The sequence below is a fragment of the Drosophila teissieri genome, chromosome 3L (assembly GCF_016746235.2).
Source record: "Drosophila teissieri strain GT53w chromosome 3L, Prin_Dtei_1.1, whole genome shotgun sequence".
NCBI classification, from domain to species: Eukaryota; Metazoa; Arthropoda; class Insecta; order Diptera; family Drosophilidae; genus Drosophila; species Drosophila teissieri.
Window position 1 is genome coordinate 1,196,094 of NC_053031.1, and position 20,445 is coordinate 1,216,538.

Consider the following 20,445-nt stretch of genomic DNA (forward strand, 5'->3'; position numbering starts at 1 on the left):
TACAATCACGATAAGAACTATGTGCTTAGTCAATTGAGTTATCTGTATATATTTATGCGGTCAGCTTTAAATTCACGAAAACCCCCTTTCTATGCAAAGGCTTATCATCAAAAAGTTTTGTCCGTGCTGCAAATTTAAAGGATCATTGAACCTGTTGGGAAAAGGTTACTAATTGCAATGTTGTATTTATTGTTCTTTGAAGAAAATATGGTATACAAATGGAATTCAAAAGTGTAAAGTAATGGAATAAATTCCACTTAGAAGCAATTGTCGATCGATGGCAGCTTTCCACTGCTGGTCCAGGACTAACTGGGAGTTAGTGATGTCATCGGTCAATAGGGCGTTGCAACTTAGACCGCCACCTATGGGGGAGATTTTTCCACTGGGCGGCTGGCACCAGGAGAAATCCTTGATCTGGAAGATGCCGTAGTCGTTGGATCCATCGGAGGACACAGATTGCCAGGAGAGCTCTCATCGTGAAGGGGTTGGATGTCGATAAGGTATTACTGTCCTACCTCAGTATTTATATGTGAGGATATGATGACATTCTGAGCAATCACGATAAGAACTATATGCTTATTCAATTGAGTTATGTGCAAATATATGTATATGCGGTCAGCTTTAATTTCTCAGAAAGATAAAAGATAATAGATTATAGATGAAATACAGCTCACAGATTAATTTAATTTTCTTTGATAATGTTGAATACAAATCAAATTCAAAAGTAATGGATTGTGTGGTGCCACTATGCAACATAAATATATAACTCTTTTTAAGTAAGTTATGGCAGTGTGGCGATATCCATTTCCCCAGTTACAATGACCAATTGGCTTGGGATTACATCAGTCATTTTATCATATCTTGGCCCAAAATGATTCTTAAACAGAAATAATGACTGTTTTGGACAGCTTTGACCCAACTAATTCATTATTATTTATATATGATTGATTTACAACAAAAAATTTTTTTTCAATTTTTGCATTTTTGGTAAGGGGTTACATCACAATCTTTTTTTAAAATTTGAAAAAAAAAAATTTTTAGGACTGGAACACAAATTGATTCTAAATGCTATTTGTTTAACTCGTACAAAATATATCATGCCGTTCTAGGATGTTTTTTTGCAATGTTATGGAAAAAACATGGCTTTTTTGGAAGCCAAATCGACATTTTGTGAATAAAATTGGGATCTTCTGGCTAGCGACATTTTCAAAGAAAACAAACAGATTTCCGTGATAACATCCTTTAATCACATATACTATAAATATTTGTGCGAGAAAAGGCCATAGCAGGGGGTGTCCACCCCCCATTTCTTAGATCCGCTCCTGGCTGTTCGTGTCCAAAGCGCAACAGTATTGCGATTCGCAAGTCACCCCCATGCGAAACGGGGAGCGGAAGTGACGCACTGCGCAGGCGCGCTTCCTGTCAACCCCCAGGAGAGAGTATTCCACGACGGTTAGCGGTAAACAAAAACAAGTTTGGCTCTCCACCGAGAGAGATAAAATGAGAGCTTCCGACTGACAGCTGAAAGTCCCAAATTTCCCTGGCTTGGACCTCCACTATTTCTTATTTGGCACCACTCACATCTGGAATTCAGACGGGGACACTCAAGTTCGCCAGCAGCGTCAAGGAAATTATCGATTTTCGCATGTGAAGTGAAAAAAGTGACTCCGTTGGCAAAAAACTGTAGGGTTAGCAGTGAATTCCAGTGAAATCAAAACCCAAAACAGATACCACTGACTAACTGAGAGCCCCAGCTAGCCTGTAGTGGTGGGCGTGGCAGCTGGTCGGACATGGCCGACAGCGAATTCGAGGAGTTCCACAGGCCCATATTTGAGCCACACACGATTGCTGGATTCGGTTCTGGAGCAGGCAGCAAGAAGAACAATCCCCATGCATTTTACTCGTAAGTTGAAAGGTCAAAGGTAAAGAAAGGCTGTGGTAAGAATCAATCTAAGCAGCTTGCTGTAGCCAAGAAGCTGCACGTGTCCCAAAGAGCACCCCCCAAACTCGTTCGGTATCCTTGAAGGGGAATGTTTGCAACGGAAATCACAAAATCACTCATGCAACTGCTTAAAAGTATGCAACGCGTTTCAAGTGACTGCATGCTCTTGGACATTCCTGTGAATGATTGGAAACCCGTTGTGATTTCTGTGCAATAGCATGAAAACAGATTTAACAGTAAAGCCTCGTTCACAGTTTAATTCCCAACGATGACCTGGAGGACTCGCACTCCTCGAAGAGCGATGGCGACGGCTCCGATCAGGAGGATGGCATCGGTCTCGTGGATCACGAGCCCAAGATGCGGCAGGTGGAGGACGATGAGCTGGGCGACGGCCTGAAAGTCACTCTGTCCTCGGACGGCTCACTGGACACGAACGACTCCTTTAACTCGCACCGGCATCATCCGTTGAACCACCAGGACGCGATTGGTGGCTTCCTGGGCATGGACACCAGTGGTCTGGGTGGCAATAGTGCTCCTGTGACCATTGGAGCCAGCACAGATCTGCTGGCACCCAACACAGCTGCCACGCGACGTCGTCGCAAGTTGCCGGAGATACCGAAAAACAAGAAATGTGAGTGCATAGAGAACTTAGTTCCCAGCTAGAGTATCCTGCATGCAAGTAGTTCTACGGGCTATGCCGGACTTCAAATCTCGCGTTTGACTTGGAGATCTGGGTAGCCCTTTTTAAGATCCCTTCGTAGTTTCGGGCTAACCCACTCATGGCCTCGTTGCAGCTTCCATTCTGCATCTTCTAGGTGGCTCCAACTTTGGCTCCCTGGCGGATGAGTTCCGCAACGGTGGTGCTGGTGGTGGTGGTGGTGGTGGAGGAGGAGTACCGCCAGCAGTTCGCGGTGGACAACAGCGCTCATTTCTGTCCCTCAAGTGCGGCTACTTGATGGACGAGGACTCCAGTCCGGACTCGGAGCGGATGCAGAGTCTGGGCGACGTGGACAGCGGTCACAGCACGGCGCACTCGCCCAACGACTTCAAGAGCATGTCGCCGCAGATCACGTCTCCCGTTTCGCAGTCCCCCTTCCCGCCGCCCTTTGGGGGCGTGCCCTTTGGCCAGCTGGAGATGCTGGAGGCCACGCACCGCGGGCTGCACAAGTTTGTGCCGCGGCACCACGACGAGATCGAGCTGGAGATCGGCGACGCCATCTACGTGCAGAAGGAGGCCGAGGACCTGTGGTGCGAGGGCGTGAACCTGCGCACCGGAAGGCAGGGCATCTTCCCCTCGGCCTACGCCGTGGACCTGGACTACAACGAGTTCGATCCCACAGTGCAGCTGGTGAAGAAGGAGCGCTACCTGCTGGGCTACCTCGGCTCCGTGGAGACGCTGGCGCACAAGGGCACGGGAGTCGTCTGCCAGGCGGTGCGCAAGATTGTCGGCGAGTACGGCAACTCGCCCACCGGACAGACCTGCATCCTGGAGGTCTCCGACCAGGGACTGCGCATGGTGGATCGATCGGGGCCGAATGTGAGTAGCAGACAGCTTCCTTATCACTGTCTACTTTCCTTTCTATTGATAACTGATATAAAAACACTTTCCTGGAACAGCAAAACAAAAAGGACAAGAAGCCGTGCATCGACTACTTCTACTCCCTGAAGAACGTCTCCTTCTGCGCATTCCACCCTCGCGATCACCGCTTCATTGGCTTCATCACCAAACATCCCACGGTTCAGCGGTTCGCCTGTCACGTCTTCAAGGGCTCCGAGTCCACCAGGCCGGTGGCCGAGGCAGTGGGGTAAGTTCTTGTGAAGCAACCCCCGAATGACGCCCAAGTAACATGGTAACACTCCTTCTTGCAGCCGTGCTTTCCAGCGATTCTATCAGAAATTCATTGAAACCGCCTATCCCATCGAGGACATCTACATTGAGTAGGTTTGTGCTTCTAGGCGAAGGCGAATTCATTAATCAATACGATACGATATATTTTTTGTGCGGTTATTACGAATAAAAGCAAGGATAAGTCTCAAGAAATATTTGCTCTTCTTCAAAGAGAATCTTAAAGCAAATTCAATAAGCTCGCAATAGAAACCCTAGCATTAGATTACTATCATTTCTCCGTTTCTAAATACCACTCTCGGCAAGATATTAGACATGTAAATAGTTAACTTTTGTTCAAAACTCAAAACTCCCACTTTACACTAAAGCTTCAAGCAATCAGCAATAGTTGCCCCCTTTAGAAACACCCTTACACTCGAGTACATTGCATATACACAGAGGCACAACCAACACACAAACACGACGAGTTGAACTCCCTGAAAGAAACACCTTGAACAGCCCAATTTTGTATCGGAAAGTCAGTAGCTCAGTTGGGTCCATTGTAAATCGGAGACAGCCAATTTAGATTGGTTCCAGATATCCAGACCCCACTGTGAGCACATCCCAATCCTGGCAATGCACAAAATAGAGTGAGGCCAAAGTAATTTAGAGATCTTCGCGTAACCTTAGTTTAGTTATGTCAATCTTTCAGTTACCAGTTACCAGACTCAACAATATCGAACATCAGCTGCTACGTTTTGAAGTATTCTCAATTAAAGCCCAGTTTAAGATGTGTAAACCTTTAAAGTTGTGTACACGCAGGCGAATATATACTGTATATGTATACAAAAGAAATATATAAAGAACCTATAAACCAAACTGGATTGCGTTATTGGGGCTCAAGAATGAGGTGAGTTGTTGATGATGTTGATATATTATTTAACAATGTATTGTCGAGTGTAGCAAACTTCCCCAAAAGTATGCACTTTGTTTCAAGTTATAGAAAGTTGATGGAATCCCAAAACGATGCTGTTTAATATTTAGCAGCCCAAAAGATAGCTTTTAGTTAGTAAAGCATATTTTCTTTTACTTATAATTTATGACAGTTTATCTCTATTTAGCAGCCCAAAAGATAGCTTTTAGTTAGTAAAGCATATTTTCTTTTACTTATAATTTATGACAGTTTATCTCTTGGGTAAATTGAATTGGTGATTTGCTTAAAATAACGTGACAAGACAAGATAAAACCTATCGGCTGTATGAAGGCAATGGCCAATTGCAGTTTGGTTTTAAGATTAACTAGAGATGACTTGTTTTGAGCGTGGAGTTTCATATGTGATCATTTCAGTAATGGCCAAGAAGTTCCAATTTGGAGTTCGCATTAGTTTTTGTGGCGCCGCACATTAACCATTCCGGATCTAGGCCCGGAAAAAGAAACAATCGCACATCAATGGAAACGCCCTGGGAGTGGAGAATGAATAACCGTGCCATTAAAATGGCGATACATCAGTTAGCCTTGGGGCATCAATCATTATGCAATTTCGCGGAGCCAGCCGCAACTTTGGGCCACTTTCTTCGGAGGTGGTTCACCGCCACAACGGGCTCGGTGGTGGTGGTGGTGGGATTGGGCTGGTCGGATCTGCCTTTGGGCAAAGTGCTCTAACAGGAGCACCGACTAGAGCTAAGTAATTCGTGTCGCTTTTAATGGAAATGGATACCCGTAGTAGCCTTGGCAGCGACTTTGGTTGGGTTCGGTGTGGGAACTGGTTTCGGGGTTGGGAAAATCGCGCGGCACTCGCTTGATGCACTTGTCGACGTGCCCGGCCTCTTAACTCTATCGCAAATGTGGCCAATTAGAGATTAAACGACAATTTCAATTTAAAAACGCTTGTAAAACAGACCAGCCGAAAAGCCAACCTGATTTTCCCGAGGAGCGGCAGTGGCGGCAATGGACTTGTCAAACCGACTCGATATCTAAAGGGGTTTGGCGTTGCTCTTAGAACTCTCTACATCAGTCAGTGGTGAAAAGATGAAGCTTCTCAATATTTCAATACACTCTTAAAATCTCTATTTAACAAATTATAAAAGTACGAACTTATATGCTTACTATCTACTGATTGTTCATTTACTAGTTATTGAAACTAGACTAATTTAAGCTAGAAATTAGTAATTTAACTCAATAGAACTTGCAGATAAGTTCTGAAAGCGAAGCTCTCGGAAAGTGACACCCAATCTGAGGGCCGACGATTCTCCGAGTGCATGAATGGATGGCTAGAACCGATTCCGATGCTCGTAGAAATCCCCCAAACAAGTTCGCTAGCTACGCGCCTGAAGAGCAGCTCCATGTGGAAAGCGGCGGCAGTCGAGCCATCTGATCGCGGACTTCATTCAGTCTGCAACTCGCGTTTCAGCCGAGCAGACGCGGCCAAGTCCACAGTTTAGGCCAGGCCAAAACAGAAACCATAACCAAAAGCCAGACGAAGCTGGTGAAGTGAAGATCGTGGAGTGGAGTTGAGTTGAGTGGAGTAAATCGAAGCGAGGCGGCTAATAAAAAGTGCTAATGGTGTGTTTAAAATATGAATAAAGCAAGTAAGCCTGAGCCACAAAAACGGTTACGAGTACAACAACCAATGGCACAGCCACAGCCACAACCACAACGGTAACAATAACAATAACAAAAAGAGATTTTCTTTTTTCGTGGGACGAAGAAATCGCATTTGCATTTCACCGCGCTGTTTGGTAGATTAAATTGGATCAAATCGATGGAAGTTCGGTGTTTGTTTGTGTGCGCGTTTCGGCCAAGAGTGCTACTTTCGAAGAAAGGTTATCAGAATCGGGAATAGTGAATAAATAAATGCAAATATTGGAAACCCGTTAAGCAGAGCCGCGGAAGAACAATACGATTTTTAGGGAGAGTCGTCGGCGTGAGTGGGTAAGTCTATCTATCTATCCAAAGTTCTATGCCTCAGTCCATCTATCAAGTCTTGGTCTTGACTGGCATTTGTAACTGTCACAACAAACGGGTTGTTTTGGTTCAGTACGCCCCAGTACGGCCAGTTGATGAGGATTCCATTGGATCGTTTTACTGGCTGAATTCACCAATGCATTCGCCGTGTGCTCTGCATGGATCAAAGTTATTAAATAATTAATGGCCAGCGGTGCAAAGAGAGAAACACAGATTGCTGCATGTTTGGAACATTATTTACGGCCTGCTTAGCTAGACGTCCGTATCGCGGCTCCCATTAGGCCAAGCATGAAGCTCCAGAACCCCAGGCTCCACACTATCCGCTGCTATTTGGACGGCTACTCGGACAGCTGGCTATACGGCTGGGTATACAGATCATTTAGCCATCGATTTGCAACTCGAAGAAAGCTGCTCGGCGGCCCTAATTTTTGGCACTTACATAAACCCCATCGCCTGGGGGCTCCACAAATGCTCCACAAATGAGCCACACTTTGGTAATCTGAGAAGAGCAGACAGAAACCGAAACTATTTTCTCGAAGACGTTTATTTTTGGCCACAATTATTGGCCAGATGAATCAGTCTCGGCCCAACTGATCGCTCACCGCTGGTCTGTCCACCCGGATGACTCTTTCGGCCACGTTCAGATAGGCCTCGTACTCCACGATGTCGGGGGTGGTGTCGTAATGGTAGTGGCCACCCCAGTTTTCGAAGGAGAACGAGTGGAAGTGCTGCAGCCTGAGGTCCAGTCCCATGTCCTTGGTCACCAGGGTGCCCACTGCGTTCAGCTGGGCGGGCATTTCGTAGAACTTGAGCCAGTTCTGGATCTGCTCCTGGGTGTGAATGGGAGTCTTGCTGAAGTCCCGCATCACGTGCTGGTGGACACAGCCCTTCCGCACCACGAAGATTCCTCCCAAGCCCACCACCTGGTCTCCGTAGTGCCTCTCCAGACCCTTGCGAATGCACTCCACGAAGTTTTCCCCTCCAGTCCGCTGTTTCGCGGTGACTCTGAGCACTTCACCTGGTTTTCCCTCGCTGAGGAAGAGGTTTAGGATCAGGGCAGCACGGGCTTCGCCATCGGGAATCCTCTCGAGGACACAATCCTCATTCGCTCCCCGCACAGTGGCCGTGTAGCTGCCTTGGGTGAGTTCATCCTCCTCGTTGAGCGAGAAATTGAAGATCCCCTCGCAGTTGGAGTGGCGAATGGGCCAGGGACCTGCTCCCGGTCCAACTGCAAAGATCTTTCCCGCTCCCTGGGCCTTCCGCGTGATCTCCTTCAGATTGTAGAGCTTATCGCGCTGCACCAAAGGCCGCAGGTAGGGCGGACCACCTGCCTCCAGAAGAGTGGCCTTTCCACCCAGTCCACTCTCCACCAGGCCGAACTGGGAGTCCCTCAAGTCGGGACAAGCTCCCACACTGACATCCACGGTTCGAAAGTTCCCATCCAGAGCACCCTGTATAACTGGGGAGCAGGTGAAGAGCTTATTCGGGGCTATCCGCTAGACGAGAGCTATTTTTATCAGCGATTCCACGCGGGAGTGCTCACCTCTTTTCAGCTCCGAGAGGGGCGGCACATGGAGCGGCCTCTCCTCGAAGAGCAACTGCTCCGTTTGAAGGTGACTCTGGCTCATGGTATCTCTGCAAATATTCCGCACCGAGTTCAGGGCCTTTCCTTGCTGGAGGTGAACTAGCGACTGACCGACGCACCATCGCCTGGCAAGAATGTCAGCTACTAGAGCGGCTGTCATGATAATGTGCTGCTGATACAGGCTGCCACTTATACGAGTATGTGGTTTTCTGTTTTGGGTTTCTATTAGATATATTTTTTATAAGGAGAATTATAAACTAATGGCCAGTTTTCAAAATATCAAATTACTAACACAGAGATAGAAGTGTAACTGAGGCAAGTTTAGAATTTAGACACTTTTGATAAGCGATTTCAGTATTTGTTTGCCTGTCAGGGATTTGCGCAGATAAAAAGACTGTTTCTGGTTTCGAGCTTATGTTTTGTTATTTACTATTATTTATTGGGGGTCAGGGCAATGGAAAAGTCGGCTACCACTAGATACGGGCGATAAGATCTAGTCGCGTCCCACCTTGTGAGTGGCCACGGGCTTGTCCACCCGCACCACCCGCTCGGCCACGTTCAGGTAGGCCTCGTACTCGACGATGTCGGGGGTGGTGTCGTAGTGGTAGTGGCCGCCCCAGTTGCTGAAGGAGAAGGAGTGGAAGTGCTGGAGGCGGAGGTCGAGGTCGTGCTCCTTGGTGACCAGCGTGCCCACGGCGTTCAGCTGGGCGGGCATCTCGTAGAACTTGAGCCACTCGTTCACCTCCTCGTCGCTGTTGATGGGCGTCTTGCTGAAGTCGCGCATCACGTGCTGGTGGGCAGCGCCCTTCTTGATCACGAAGATGCCGCCCAGACCCACCACCTGGTCGCCGTAGTGGTTCTCCAGGCCCTTGCGGATGCACTCGATGAAGTTCTGCTCGCCGGTGCGCTGCTTGGCGGTGATCTTCAGCACCTGACCAGGCTTGCCCTGGCTGAGGAAGAGGTTGAGCAGCAGGGCGCACCTGGGCTCCGTGTGGGGTATCTTCTCCAGGACGCACTCCTCCTGCTCGCCCCTCACCGTGGCCGTGTAGCTGCCGTTCGTGAGCTCATCCTTCTCGTTCACCGACAAGTTGAAGATGCCCTCGCAGTTGGAGCCCCGGATGGGCCACGGACCTGCTCCGGCGCCCACGGCGAACACCGTGCCAGGACCCTGGATCTTCCGCGTGATCTCGGCGATGTTGTACAGCTTATCACGCTGCACCAGGGGCAGCAGGAAGGGCGGGCCTCCCGCCTCCAGCAGCGTGGGCTTGCCGCCCAGGCCACTCTCCACCAGGCCGAACTGCTTGGCCTTCAGGTCCGGACAGGGACCCACGCTGACATCCACATTGGCGAAGTTGGCCGCCAGGGCACCCTGTATAACTGCGGGAGAGGGCAACTATTAGAGCTTTATCGCGACCTCCATCTACACGAGATATGGCAAAAGCTGAGCAAAAGCTCCGCGACCAATCATATGTTTCTGTTTCTGTTTGGGATCTGCTCAATGAAAACAGCAAACGGCAATCACAAAACAGAAAACACAGAACACAGAACGCAGAGGCGACCGAAAACCGGCTGTGGAAAGTTCGGCCCGTTCTGCTGAAGGTCATTTGCACATGGCACGTATTGTTATCTCTGGGATCGCTGGGAAATCCAAGCAACGCGACTCACCGTTCTGTAGCTCCGACAATGGGGGCACGTACAGCGGCTTCTCCTCGAAGAGCAGTTGCTCCGTACTCAGCTGGCTCTGGCTCTGGCTCATCTTGGCTGGAGGTGCGTCCTAGTTACTTTGCTCCTTATTGCGACTCTGGCCTCGTTTCGGTTCCGATTCAGGTTTGTGGATTCCTTTCTCTCGCCCAAGTGTTCTAGCAGCACAGAGGGTTCCTACCGCTCGCTAGATCGCTGCAAACACGACTGTCTGCTGGAACCAGATGGGGTCTCGTTTTTTAAAGTTGAGTGCTCGGCTCCCGGTTTGCCCTATAGTTAACATTGCTGGTACGGCCGACCGGTACAGGGTGCATCCGTCGATAAGATAAACTCTTGTGCCGTATTTAGTTTAATTAGGGCAGAGATTCGCGTTCTTAAGGTTACCGGGGGAAGGTGGAGCAAGCCATCAACTCACACGCTTAATGCGCATGTCAGGAAGGCATATTTACTACTGTGGTTAATTCACTACAGTAGCGCCTCCGCTTAACGACCTAAGTCAATGTGTGCTACGCACTTTTCCATGAACGCCAGCCAACTTTCCACTTCGTTGTCGTCACTTTCGCTGGCGGTAAAGGTTCTATAGGGCTCGGACCCTAAAATAACTGGTTGGTGCTCCATGCTCCATTTTATGGCTCACATTTACATATTCTTTCTCTATAGAAACCACCAAGAAAGTTGTCCCATAATTTATGCCTAAACAAACGAATTGGTGACCGATTAAGATAATCCCTTCTTCCAAGTGGTCGAACAGGTAGAGCAGTCCACGCAGAGCACCTTTCACTGTGCCCCACTGATAAGTCCAGCCCTCTTTCGCTTGGTGTCCACTGATAGTGCCCGTGGTTGGGCCTGGGATCGTGTTTTGTCATTTAGCGGTCACGTTTGCTACGTCAGTGGGCCGCAGCAGATAAGATTGTGTATATGCGGTTTCCATATAGCCAGAATATAGTCCGATTCGGGTGTTACTCGGGTCAAGCCACAAGTGATGGGCGATCAAATCGGGCAAGGGCGCCAATTTGATATATTGCGGGCTAATGAGGTGCAGATTGGCTGGCCTGGATTCCTTCGGATGATAGATGGCGTGCCATTAGAGGTGCCACGAAATGACGGCATCCACGCCTCGCAGATGAGCACTCTGGTTGTCCAGGATCATGTCCAAACTGGTCCATGCAATCCATCATTTTGCCAATGGCGGGATGCGATGTATAGTTTATCATAATTGCAAAGCCAGCCGAAGAGCCGAGCCATCTACAGGCATTTGTTCTGGGACGACCCCAAAAGAACTCGTTGCTGACCCAATTCCGATGGCCACTTCACTTTTTTCCTCGCCAGCCAATGGCAAACTGGTTGCGAGATTTGTGTCAGCTCCGATACTCGAACTCGTACTCGCATCCATGCAGACGTCCAACTAACATATGTTGTCCATGTCCATGTCACATTAGGCAATGTTTGACAGGCGCCGATCCGCAACTCTGTGAGATGGGCAACCGCATTGCATCCAGTAGAGGCGCGGACATAGCCGGCGAGGGAGCCGCCGGCGAGGGTAACTCCAGGTTCAATACCCGCCGCCGCTATCAGCAGCACAAGAGGGAGTACTGTCTGCAGAACGAGTACCGATCGAAGACCCTGCCCGCCCGCCATCCGCACCACAGCGATCCCCACCAGAGCCACCAGAAGAGCAGCGACCAGGAGCGCTTGGGCTCCAGCAGTTGCTTGGGAGCTGGACAGAACGCGTCCAACAACGCAACGCCGCACAATGGAGAGACGTCGAGGGTGCTCTTTCTGCTCTACTTGATACACCGCACCTGGAACGTGGTCATGGACACGATGGACTCACGCACCAAGAGGTAAGACTTCATTTGTTCCAATTAGAGGATTTCAGAGTGTTCTGACACTACTCGTTACACTTTTGCTAATTCCTCAACTTCACGCAGTCGTTCGCCCAGAGAAAATTCCCCCCAAAAAGAGGCGCCCGTGGCCGTGGATATTGAACTGCAGCCGCGGGTTCTGGACGAAGAATGCTCCATTGGCATCACCGACTTGGACGCCTCGTCGTTGTGCTCCCAGTACTCGTGCTGCAGCTGCAGCTACTGCGACGTGGACACCACCGGGACACAGACAAATGTCTACAGCTCAATTGGCGACGACTTTTCCCTGGACTCCATGTACGAGGCGGGAAAGTCGATACTTGGCAGGTGAGCAAATCTAACGACTATTTAAACCCAGTACCCACATAGCAGGCAGCTTTTGTCAGAGGCCAATGCGCGATGCGTTGCATACTTCCAGGCTGAACGAATATGTATGCAACCATATTCAAACGAAAACGTTGCTTGAATTTAGGCTGAAAGTTTATTTGTTTTATATGAGCCAACCATTGAATTCCACAAGTCCAATTTTATATTGGCATATGTGATATGACAAATTGATATGAGAATTGACTTTCGTGGTCATCTCAGCACTTTTCCTCACTTATGTGTACCTTAGGATAGTGCTGAAATCTAGTTCTTTTTCATAGTTGAAGTAATTAGTGGTATGATGGTCAGTTTTTTGGTAATCTGCAAGCTCAATTTGTTTATTAATTGTGTTTGCTTACTAAAACCCTGCATACGAACCCTATCGTAGCTACTGCCAAACTTTTTCTGGTTCGACTAAATTTAAATTATCAATCGATGCGCCAAAATGGAGTCCGTATCAGTACGCGTGTGTGCGATAACTCCCTATCAGCGGAGGACTCGGCTATAAAATCGCGAAGCCATCCCTCCATGGACATCAGTTTCTGAACACTGCAAACATGAAGGCTTTCATCGTTCTGGTTGCCCTGGCCTGTGCCGCCCCAGCTTTCGCCCGCACCATGGACCGTTGCTCCCTGGCCCGCGAGATGTCCAACCTGGGCGTTCCCCGCGACCAGCTGGACAAGTGGACCTGCATTGCCGAGCACGAGTCCTCCTACCGCACCGGAGTGGTGGGTCCCGAGAACTACAACGGCTCCAACGACTACGGCATCTTCCAGATCAACGACTACTACTGGTGCTCTCCTCCCAGCGGTCGCTTCTCCTACAACGAGTGCGGCCTGAGCTGCAACGCCCTGTTGTCAGATGACATCACCCACTCCGTCCGCTGTGCCCAGAAGGTCCTCAGCCAGCAGGGATGGTCCGCCTGGTCCACCTGGCACTACTGCAGCGGATGGTTGCCGTCCATCGATGAGTGCTTCTAAGCCGATTTTGAATAGAATAAAATGATTGCATAACACCAGCATCTGCTCTTTGAAGTACACACTTTTTTGAAGTTATATACTTCTGCTTAGGTTATCATGGGCAGACTAGTACGCATAAGTTGGGTAATTCATATATCCTTAGTGCGATTACCAGTAGTATTACTTATACTCCAAGCACAGTAAAACCCGCAATCTTGAAATATCGGTGATTTTACATTATGGAAATATTTAACTCCCAAGCCACCAGATCATTAAGTAATAACGATGCCCGCTTTCGACAACTCTTCCTACCTGCGATTTCGATTTCTTGGTAGAGGCACTCTGAATTGGCGAAATGAGGCTCATTTCTAATGGGGCATGGGACTCCACATTCTTGTAACCAACTAATCACAGTTTGCGGTCGTGCTCCGAGAATCGAAGATTCCCTCAGGCGCCTCACAGTCTTCATTAATTCGGAGGTGTGCAGCTGCTACCGTTGCTCGCCAGCTCGCAAGTCTTATACAGAGGGTCTTATACAACAGTCTAGGGAGCTCTCTCTCTCTCTCTCTCTGCACGATCTTTACTTCGGCTATCCAGCTATCACTTCGGCTTGAAGCTCGTCTTGGGTTCAGGCCAGGGTTTCCACTTCGGATTAGTTGGTGCGTGACTTTTGTTCAAGGCGGACGTGTAGAGCGCAAGAGCGAACGTGAATCTCGGCTTTGGTTGGCAATTGGGCGAGCGATGGCTTAGCTAGATGTTCCAGAGGTCTAGCCAAGTTCAATCGACAGATCGGGGGCATCCTGTGATCCCCAGCGGCAGTGAACCTTAATTCCATTCCCAGCTGCAATAGCTCTCGAACGTTGAGTGTCACTGACGATTACGCGATATGAGTTCTCCTATTGTGTATTCTCGGAAGAAACGAGTTTGATTGGATAGAAAAGTGCGCTATTGGCCCCGGTCCCCAACCTACTATCTCTCCCTACCCACCGCCCCCCCGCCGCACCTCACGCGGCTCTTCTCTTCGCGGCTAACAGCATCGCGAGTGGAGTGCATTCTGCTGCTAACGGTAAAACGAGTACTGGACCCGGCTAGAAGAACTGGCCCCAACTGGCCTATTGCAGCATCTACCATAATAATAAGAGTGGTTCTTGCTCCGCGCTAATCTCCTCAATTTATGCCTCTGCCGATGACGACGCCAAGTGCAACGCGGCTCCATTGGTGGTAGTAGAATGCAAGTAGTGGATAGTAGATGCTAGCCATCGAATTTGTGTTTGAGAACGTTCTGCTGTGGCCCAATTCGGAATCGTGTCAATTCGCTGTAGCTGTAGCTTGAGCTGGAACCACAATTTGGAGCAGGAACCGAGGAACCGAGGAATTGAGGAACCCGGCGGGAATAGGCGAAATAGGTAAGCCAGTTTTCACCCAACTAAGCCAGAGGGTCAGGCTTTCGTTGGCCACTCGCTCGGAGAGACCCACTTGGTCAAGATCCAGATGGGATCTTGGGATCTGCTCTTTCGGCTCTTTCGGCCTCATGCACACGGGCTTATGCTAATGGGCTCCGACTTTCTTTTAACTGCTGCCCAAATCTAGATACGTATGCAAATCCCCATGTGGGCAGTTCTGACATTGAACTGTGACGCCCACGCCAGCAACTTGGATAGAAACTCTCGGGTATTCCGAGTAAAAGAACCCATAGAAAAATAGAAGTCGTTAAGAGCGGTGCGTGTGCGTTATAAAAGTATGAAAACAAATTACGTTTAACTGTTAACTGTACTCATGGAAATTGAAGTGAAAATTGAATTGGCAGCGGCACGAGACTTCAAAGTCTGTGGAGCAGCCCCAATCCGAGTAACAATGCCACTTTGTCCAGATGCGAGCAGACAAAGAAGAGGCCACAAAGAAACCAGATTGTAAATAAATAAATAACAGTCATAGTAGGGGCCCAAAATAACTGAAAAAACTGAAACTCAGAAACTAAAAAAAAACTGAGAAATGAAAAAGCGACTGTGTGCCGAACTACAGAAAAATCTGTTCCGGTCTGATTTAACAATTGTTAAACAGCTTATGCATTGGCCACGCTCTGGAGTCCGAGGGGAGGAGTAGGAGGAGTGGGGGAGAAGGAGGAGTAGGTGGCTAATGGCTACACGCAACCCAGTGAGTGGCCAACTTACTTTCAGCCTTACTCTTTACCCGAAAAAGAAATTTCTTTCTTCTTTCTTCACGCGATTTTGCGGTGGCATGGCCATTCTTTTTGGCACCTCCTTATGGACTTACGACTTATACACTTATGGACTTATAGACTTAGTCTTCCTTCTTTCAAAACTGCATCGCAGCCACATTAGTCACTCCATCAGCAGATGTTGGACACCTTGACGGGCCGTGGCAAATGAAGCAATTGTTGGCTGGTACTGGGACTGGTACTGTAACTGGGATTGGTATTGGTATTGGGTAACCGCACTGGGGCAATAATGGCATGGAGGGGCCCTGAGCTTCGGGCCGAGCTGCTGGGCCCAGACTAATTGAAGCCAATGGGCCACCACCGAGCCGAGGGGCTGAAGGGCCATAATTGAGATCAAAAGGGCAATTGGCCAGGCAAACAGTCCTCGGTATCGCCAATTCGCTTCCACCAATTTGCATCCATGCAGAGCAGGTGGACTCGAAGCTCGGAAGACGTCAACACAACTGCGAGGGGATTCACCGTCGAGTTTCCGCAAGACTTCATTCATATTATCGAATTCCCCACTCGAATTATCAATGGAATTATCAGTATGGTCTGATTCCCAAGCGATTCTGTGCGACACGTCCAGATTACCCGCGCCCATCAATTGAAAATACTCATCAGATAACACTACGGCTTGATAATTTTCCGGCTATAAAAGCGCCCTGTCCACAGGGATCCCACATCAGTTCCAATTCGAATCATGAAGGCTTTCATCGTTCTGCTTGCCCTGGCCTGTGCCGCCCCAGCTTTCGCCCGCACCATGGACCGCTGCTCCCTGGCCCGCGAGATGTCCAACCTGGGCGTTCCCCGCGACCAGCTGGACAAGTGGACCTGCATTGCCGAGCACGAGTCCTCCTACCGCACCGGAGTGGTGGGTCCCGAGAACTACAACGGCTCCAACGACTACGGCATCTTCCAGATCAACGACTACTACTGGTGCTCTCCTCCCAGCGGTCGCTTCTCCTACAACGAGTGTGGCCTGAGCTGCAACGCCCTGTTGTCAGATGACATCACCCACTCCGTCCGTTGTGCCCAGAAGGTGCTCAGCCAGCAGGGATGGTCCGCCTGGTCCACCTGGCACTACTGCAGCGGATGGTTGCCGTCCATCGATGAGTGCTTCTAAGCCGATTTTGACCCCGATTAAAGCGATTGCATAAAACTGAATCTGCTGTTTCTGTACCTATTCCATATTTTACCTATTGAACAAGTTCATATGATTGATTTGGCTAACCAAATTAGAACCCATAATGCATTCTTCGGGTAAACCAAATGGGATTTCACTTTTATAGTCTACAAGTCTTAGGTTTAACGTTTTAATTGGTTCGTTTGTTCGAAACACTTTCCAATCTGATAAACAGAATATGCTTAATTTAAATTGGCTTATCTGAGTGATAAAGCCATAAATATGAGTGCGAGGCTAGAAACTTGGCACAGCCAGCATAAAATATATATATTTTCGCCAATAGAAAGTAAACTTAATGCTTCGCCTGACAGACAGCCACAAATTGACAGCGGGTCAAAGCCAAATAATATGCAGACGCAGACAAATTCATTATAAGTCCAATCAGCTTCGACTTGAGGCCCCAACCAGTCAAACTGGTAGCTCAATGACTCCAAATTTAAATATGCAAACACCACCAGCGAATAATGCAAACTTCCGTCTCCAATGCGAAAGAACTTAAAGCCGGCGAATAAAAAATAATGTCATAACGATTATACAAATTTCGGAGCCTAGGGCCTCCTCGAAATCGAGCTCACGATAGGCGACTATTAAACGAATTCGAAGCTCACAGCCCCAGGGCTCAATTGTGGCTTGGAAGATATCAAAATTAGGAGAAAGCTGGTCAAAACAAAGGAATTAAGCTCTCAACTTGCCTTTTTGCAAATCGCCGAAACGAATTCCGAACGCAGCTTATACAATTACAGAAATCTATGATCGGATTAGTTATACAAAGAGATGGGCCTGGGTTGCAATATCTGTGTGGTGTATCGGATTTATATATATATATGAAAAGCCAAAGAATTTAGTTTTATGCAATCGGTTTATTCAGGGTCGAAATCGGCTTAGAAGCACTCATCGATGGACGGCAGCCATCCGCTGCAGTAGTGCCAGGTGGACCAGGCGGACCATCCCTGCTGGCTGAGGACCTTCTGGGCGCACCTCACGGAGTGGGTGATGTCATCTGACAACAGGGCGTTGCAGCTGAGACCGCACTCGTTGTAGGAGAAGCGACCGCTGGGGGGAGAGCACCAGTAGTAGTCGTTGATCTGGAAGATGCCGTAGTCGTTGGAGCCGTTGTAGTTCTCGGGACCCACCACTCCGGTGCGGTAGGAGGACTCGTGCTCGGCAATGCAGGTCCACTTGTCCAGCTGGTCGCGGGGAACTCCCAGGTTGGACATCTCGCGGGCCAGGGAGCAGCGGTCCATGGTGCGGGCGAAAGCTGGGGCGGCACAGGCCAGGGCAAGCAGAACGATGAACGCCTTCATGATTCGAATGGGAACTGATGTCGGGAGGGAGCGTGGGCAGTGCTTTTATAGGGCGGTATTATCTTAACTGGTAGATCTTCACAATGTTATTATCTCAAGTGTGCGCCGAAGTCTTTGGCTGCTTTTATTATCGCAAGTGCACACGAGACAGTAAATAACCGGCTATTACAAATGGCCAGACGCAAACTCATCAATCTACATCGCTTATCAGCTACTACTAAATGCTTTCAAGCCGCTCCCTAAAGAATCATGATTCTTAGGGATTCATAGACGTAGTTAAAAAGTAGATTAGCTTCATTTCAGCCAGAAGACCCTTGGGTTTTTAGAGCAAGTGGTATTAATTTAGCGGCTTAAACGCTGGCCATTAACCTTGTTAGCATCTCCGCTAGCTTTCGGAGTGGGCAATCATCACGAGTCGTTGGTGGGCAGAAGCTCCACTTTGGTGCACCTAAGTGAGCTGTAGCTGGCATCTGGATGGAGGGTCCGAACTCTGGAGGCCCAAAGAACTCTATTTGGTGCGGGCTTGTTTATCTGGCGTAACGGGCGTGCGTTCAATCGCAAAGCCACTGGCTCTTCAAAGCGCCCAAGGCTACCACACATCATCAGCAGTCACCACAACCTGGCTGCACATGGCTTTCTCGGTGGATGGATGGATGAATGGATGGATGGAGTTGGTCGGTCTCAAGTGCCGACTCTGTCTTCGAGTCAGACTCTGACTAACGACCCGACCACAAGTATGCAAACTGCGGCCTGTTACATTAACCCCATTCGCGTCTGCGAGGAGGGGCTCTTAGCGGTACTCCTTGGGGTTACCAGTGGGCCTAAAACCAGACGCCAGATGCCTGGTGGGGCAGGTTGGGAGGTTGGTAGGTTGGGAGCCCAGATTTCCACTGATTTGTGCAATGGCAAGAAAGTTGTTAACCTTTCGCGTGTGGCTAACAGCAAAGACAAATGACAAAAGGCTTCTGTTGGGGCATTCGAAAGATGCCAGTTGGGAGATTTTTGTTGGGGGGAAGGGAGCCCCCTGAGACAAAGTCGTTTCACGTGGTTGAGCTCCCCAGCTCCCCAGCTTGCCAGCGTGACCTTCTTAGAGTCCCATGAATTATAGATGAATTCATAAATGAATGCTGGTTTGGGAGCGAGTGGAGCGCTCATCGGCGGGATGAGTTGTCGATTCTTTTGTCGGTGGAGAATGCTTATCACTTTTACTTTTTGCTGATTTATGGAATCGCCGCTGTATAACTAATGGCTTTTCTATGCCCAAAGTGTGTCAGCTAACAGTTCTGGCTTAGAAGAAGAATCTTCTGACGACCAAAACAGACCTCATTGCATATGCATGAGTTCTCTGTGGAACTTTGTGCCTGTGGACCTGACAATCGACGCCGGCCAATTAAACCTCATTTGCATACATTTTGTCGCTAATTGTCAGCCGAACTTTGAGTTCGATACTGTTAGGATAATGACCACGAATCTTCAGAGATTGCACAAGAAGCCGCCATAGCTGTTCTTCCCCCTCTTAAAACGGCTTTCCATCCCAGTTAAAGTAATCACAGTAGCCAGAACTTAAAATGGCCAACGTTAACGCAAAACCTGTAAACAAACGTGGCTGATAAGGCTGCGTAACGTATCTGATTTGGAACCATTCGATTCCCTGGGTCCTTATCGCTGAGTTTTCACGGCTAATGAAGAGCCGATTGACAGTCGCCATATGCTGATCACCTTATCACAACTCGGCACTTCTACGTCCCCGCTAATAAAGAGCTCTTTGAGGGTATAAAAGCGCCCATTGCGAGGACTTCTCCATCAGTTTACTTTGGTATTCAAATCACAATGAAGGCCTTCATCGTTCTGGTTGCCCTGGCCTGTGCCGCCCCAGCTTTCGCCCGCACCATGGACCGCTGCTCCCTGGCCCGCGAAATGTCCAACCTGGGCGTTCCCCGCGACCAGCTGGAATAGTGGACCTGCATCGCCGAGCACGAGTCCTCGTACCGCACCGGAGTGGTGGGTCCCGAGAACTACAACGGCTCCAACGACTACGGCATCTTCCAGATCAACGACTACTACTGGTGCTCTCCTCCCAGCGGTCGCTTCTCCTACAACGAGTGCGGCCTGAGCTGCAACGCCCTGTTGTCAGATGACATCACCCACTCCGTCCGCTGTGCCCAGAAGGTCCTCAGCCAGCAGGGATGGTCCGCCTGGTCCACCTGGCACTACTGCAGCGGATGGTTGCCGTCCATCGATGAGTGCTTCTAAGCCGACTCCGATCCTGAATAAAATGTAGCTGAAAAGTATATCGCCCCCCTTAGTCTTTCTATTGACAATGTTCCAAAAATAGTTTATTTCTATTAGCCATTTATAATACCTTTTTGTTTATGGGCTTCCAACTTCCCAACTTGTCTTGGATTTCTCCCTAAATATTTCCCTTAATACCCATAAATAAACCGAAATAACTTTGTGACACATCCATCAAAGTTAAGGATGGATGTGTCACAAAGTTTTGCTTGGGCAGATCACTTTCTAAGTTTTTGAA

The 20,445-nt window shown here is 48.9% G+C and overlaps 7 protein-coding genes and 1 pseudogene across 9 annotated transcripts in view; 5 read left to right on the forward strand and 3 right to left on the reverse strand.

Moving 5' to 3' along the window:
* Positions 1–1,564: 1,564 nt before the first annotated feature.
* LOC122618343 (JNK-interacting protein 1) lies at positions 1,565–3,947 on the forward strand. 2 transcript variants are annotated; one of them, XM_043794736.1, is made up of 5 exons: positions 1,565–1,903; positions 2,197–2,573; positions 2,737–3,479; positions 3,560–3,747; positions 3,812–3,947. In XM_043794736.1, the coding sequence occupies exons 1-5, from the start codon at positions 1,791–1,793 to the stop codon at positions 3,882–3,884; spliced, it is 1,494 nt and encodes a 497-aa protein (XP_043650671.1). In that variant the 5' UTR covers positions 1,565–1,790; the 3' UTR covers positions 3,885–3,947. The 2 variants fall into 2 exon arrangements, with proteins under 2 accessions (XP_043650671.1, XP_043650673.1); XM_043794738.1 differs by having other exon boundaries at positions 2,758–3,479.
* A 597-nt stretch (positions 3,948–4,544) lies between these two features.
* Positions 4,545–20,445, forward strand: part of LOC122618342 — a 31,052-nt gene continuing 15,151 nt past the window's right edge. Inside the window, exons 1-3 of one of the 2 annotated variants that reach the window (XM_043794734.1) lie at positions 4,545–4,677; positions 11,457–11,861; positions 11,949–12,209. In XM_043794734.1, coding sequence (XP_043650669.1) covers positions 4,607–4,677; positions 11,457–11,861; positions 11,949–12,209 — 737 coding nt within the window. In that variant the 5' untranslated portion in view covers positions 4,545–4,606. Of the gene's footprint in view, positions 4,678–10,981; positions 11,862–11,948; positions 12,210–20,445 lie in introns of those variants that run through there. The other variant, XM_043794733.1, reaches the window with a different exon arrangement.
* LOC122618344 (ester hydrolase C11orf54 homolog) lies at positions 7,279–8,491 on the reverse strand. Its single transcript, XM_043794739.1, has 2 exons — positions 8,275–8,491; positions 7,279–8,190 (listed from the first exon to the last, which is right to left on the reverse strand). The coding sequence occupies exons 1-2, from the start codon at positions 8,474–8,476 to the stop codon at positions 7,307–7,309; spliced, it is 1,086 nt and encodes a 361-aa protein (XP_043650674.1). The 5' UTR covers positions 8,477–8,491; the 3' UTR covers positions 7,279–7,306.
* Positions 8,721–10,242, reverse strand: LOC122618345 (ester hydrolase C11orf54 homolog). Its single transcript, XM_043794740.1, has 2 exons — positions 9,982–10,242; positions 8,721–9,693 (listed from the first exon to the last, which is right to left on the reverse strand). The coding sequence occupies exons 1-2, from the start codon at positions 10,070–10,072 to the stop codon at positions 8,810–8,812; spliced, it is 975 nt and encodes a 324-aa protein (XP_043650675.1). The 5' UTR covers positions 10,073–10,242; the 3' UTR covers positions 8,721–8,809.
* On the forward strand, positions 12,781–13,266 carry LOC122618353 (lysozyme A/C). The gene has a single exon (XM_043794746.1). The coding sequence runs from the start codon at positions 12,806–12,808 to the stop codon at positions 13,226–13,228; it is 423 nt and encodes a 140-aa protein (XP_043650681.1). The 5' UTR covers positions 12,781–12,805; the 3' UTR covers positions 13,229–13,266.
* LOC122618352 (lysozyme A/C-like) lies at positions 16,100–16,592 on the forward strand. The gene has a single exon (XM_043794745.1). It carries the CDS (start codon positions 16,129–16,131, stop codon positions 16,549–16,551), a length of 423 nt encoding a protein of 140 aa, XP_043650680.1. The 5' UTR covers positions 16,100–16,128; the 3' UTR covers positions 16,552–16,592.
* LOC122618354 (lysozyme A/C-like) lies at positions 17,452–17,949 on the reverse strand. The gene has a single exon (XM_043794748.1). It carries the CDS (start codon positions 17,913–17,915, stop codon positions 17,493–17,495), a length of 423 nt encoding a protein of 140 aa, XP_043650683.1. The 5' UTR covers positions 17,916–17,949; the 3' UTR covers positions 17,452–17,492.
* LOC122618355 lies at positions 19,731–20,198 on the forward strand (annotated as a pseudogene).

Bases quoted from the DNA above. Each gene is read 5' to 3' on its own strand.
- LOC122618343 (XM_043794736.1), top strand. From the start codon at position 1,791: ATGGCCGACAGCGAATTCGAGGAGTTCCACAGGCCCATATTTGAGCCA. The intron at 3,480-3,559 runs GTGAGTAGCAGA...TTCCTGGAACAG, and splicing joins TGGATCGATCGGGGCCGAAT to CAAAACAAAAAGGACAAGAA. The intron at 3,748-3,811 runs GTAAGTTCTTGT...TCCTTCTTGCAG, and splicing joins CCGGTGGCCGAGGCAGTGGG to CCGTGCTTTCCAGCGATTCT.
- LOC122618344 (XM_043794739.1), bottom strand. From the start codon at position 8,476: ATGACAGCCGCTCTAGTAGCTGACATTCTTGCCAGGCGATGGTGCGTC. The intron at 8,191-8,274 runs GTGAGCACTCCC...CCTGCTCCCCAG, and splicing joins CCTCTCGGAGCTGAAAAGAG to TTATACAGGGTGCTCTGGAT.
- LOC122618345 (XM_043794740.1), bottom strand. From the start codon at position 10,072: ATGAGCCAGAGCCAGAGCCAGCTGAGTACGGAGCAACTGCTCTTCGAG. The intron at 9,694-9,981 runs GTGAGTCGCGTT...CCTCTCCCGCAG, and splicing joins ATTGTCGGAGCTACAGAACG to TTATACAGGGTGCCCTGGCG.
- LOC122618353 (XM_043794746.1), top strand. From the start codon at position 12,806: ATGAAGGCTTTCATCGTTCTGGTTGCCCTGGCCTGTGCCGCCCCAGCT.
- LOC122618352 (XM_043794745.1), top strand. From the start codon at position 16,129: ATGAAGGCTTTCATCGTTCTGCTTGCCCTGGCCTGTGCCGCCCCAGCT.
- LOC122618354 (XM_043794748.1), bottom strand. From the start codon at position 17,915: ATGAAGGCGTTCATCGTTCTGCTTGCCCTGGCCTGTGCCGCCCCAGCT.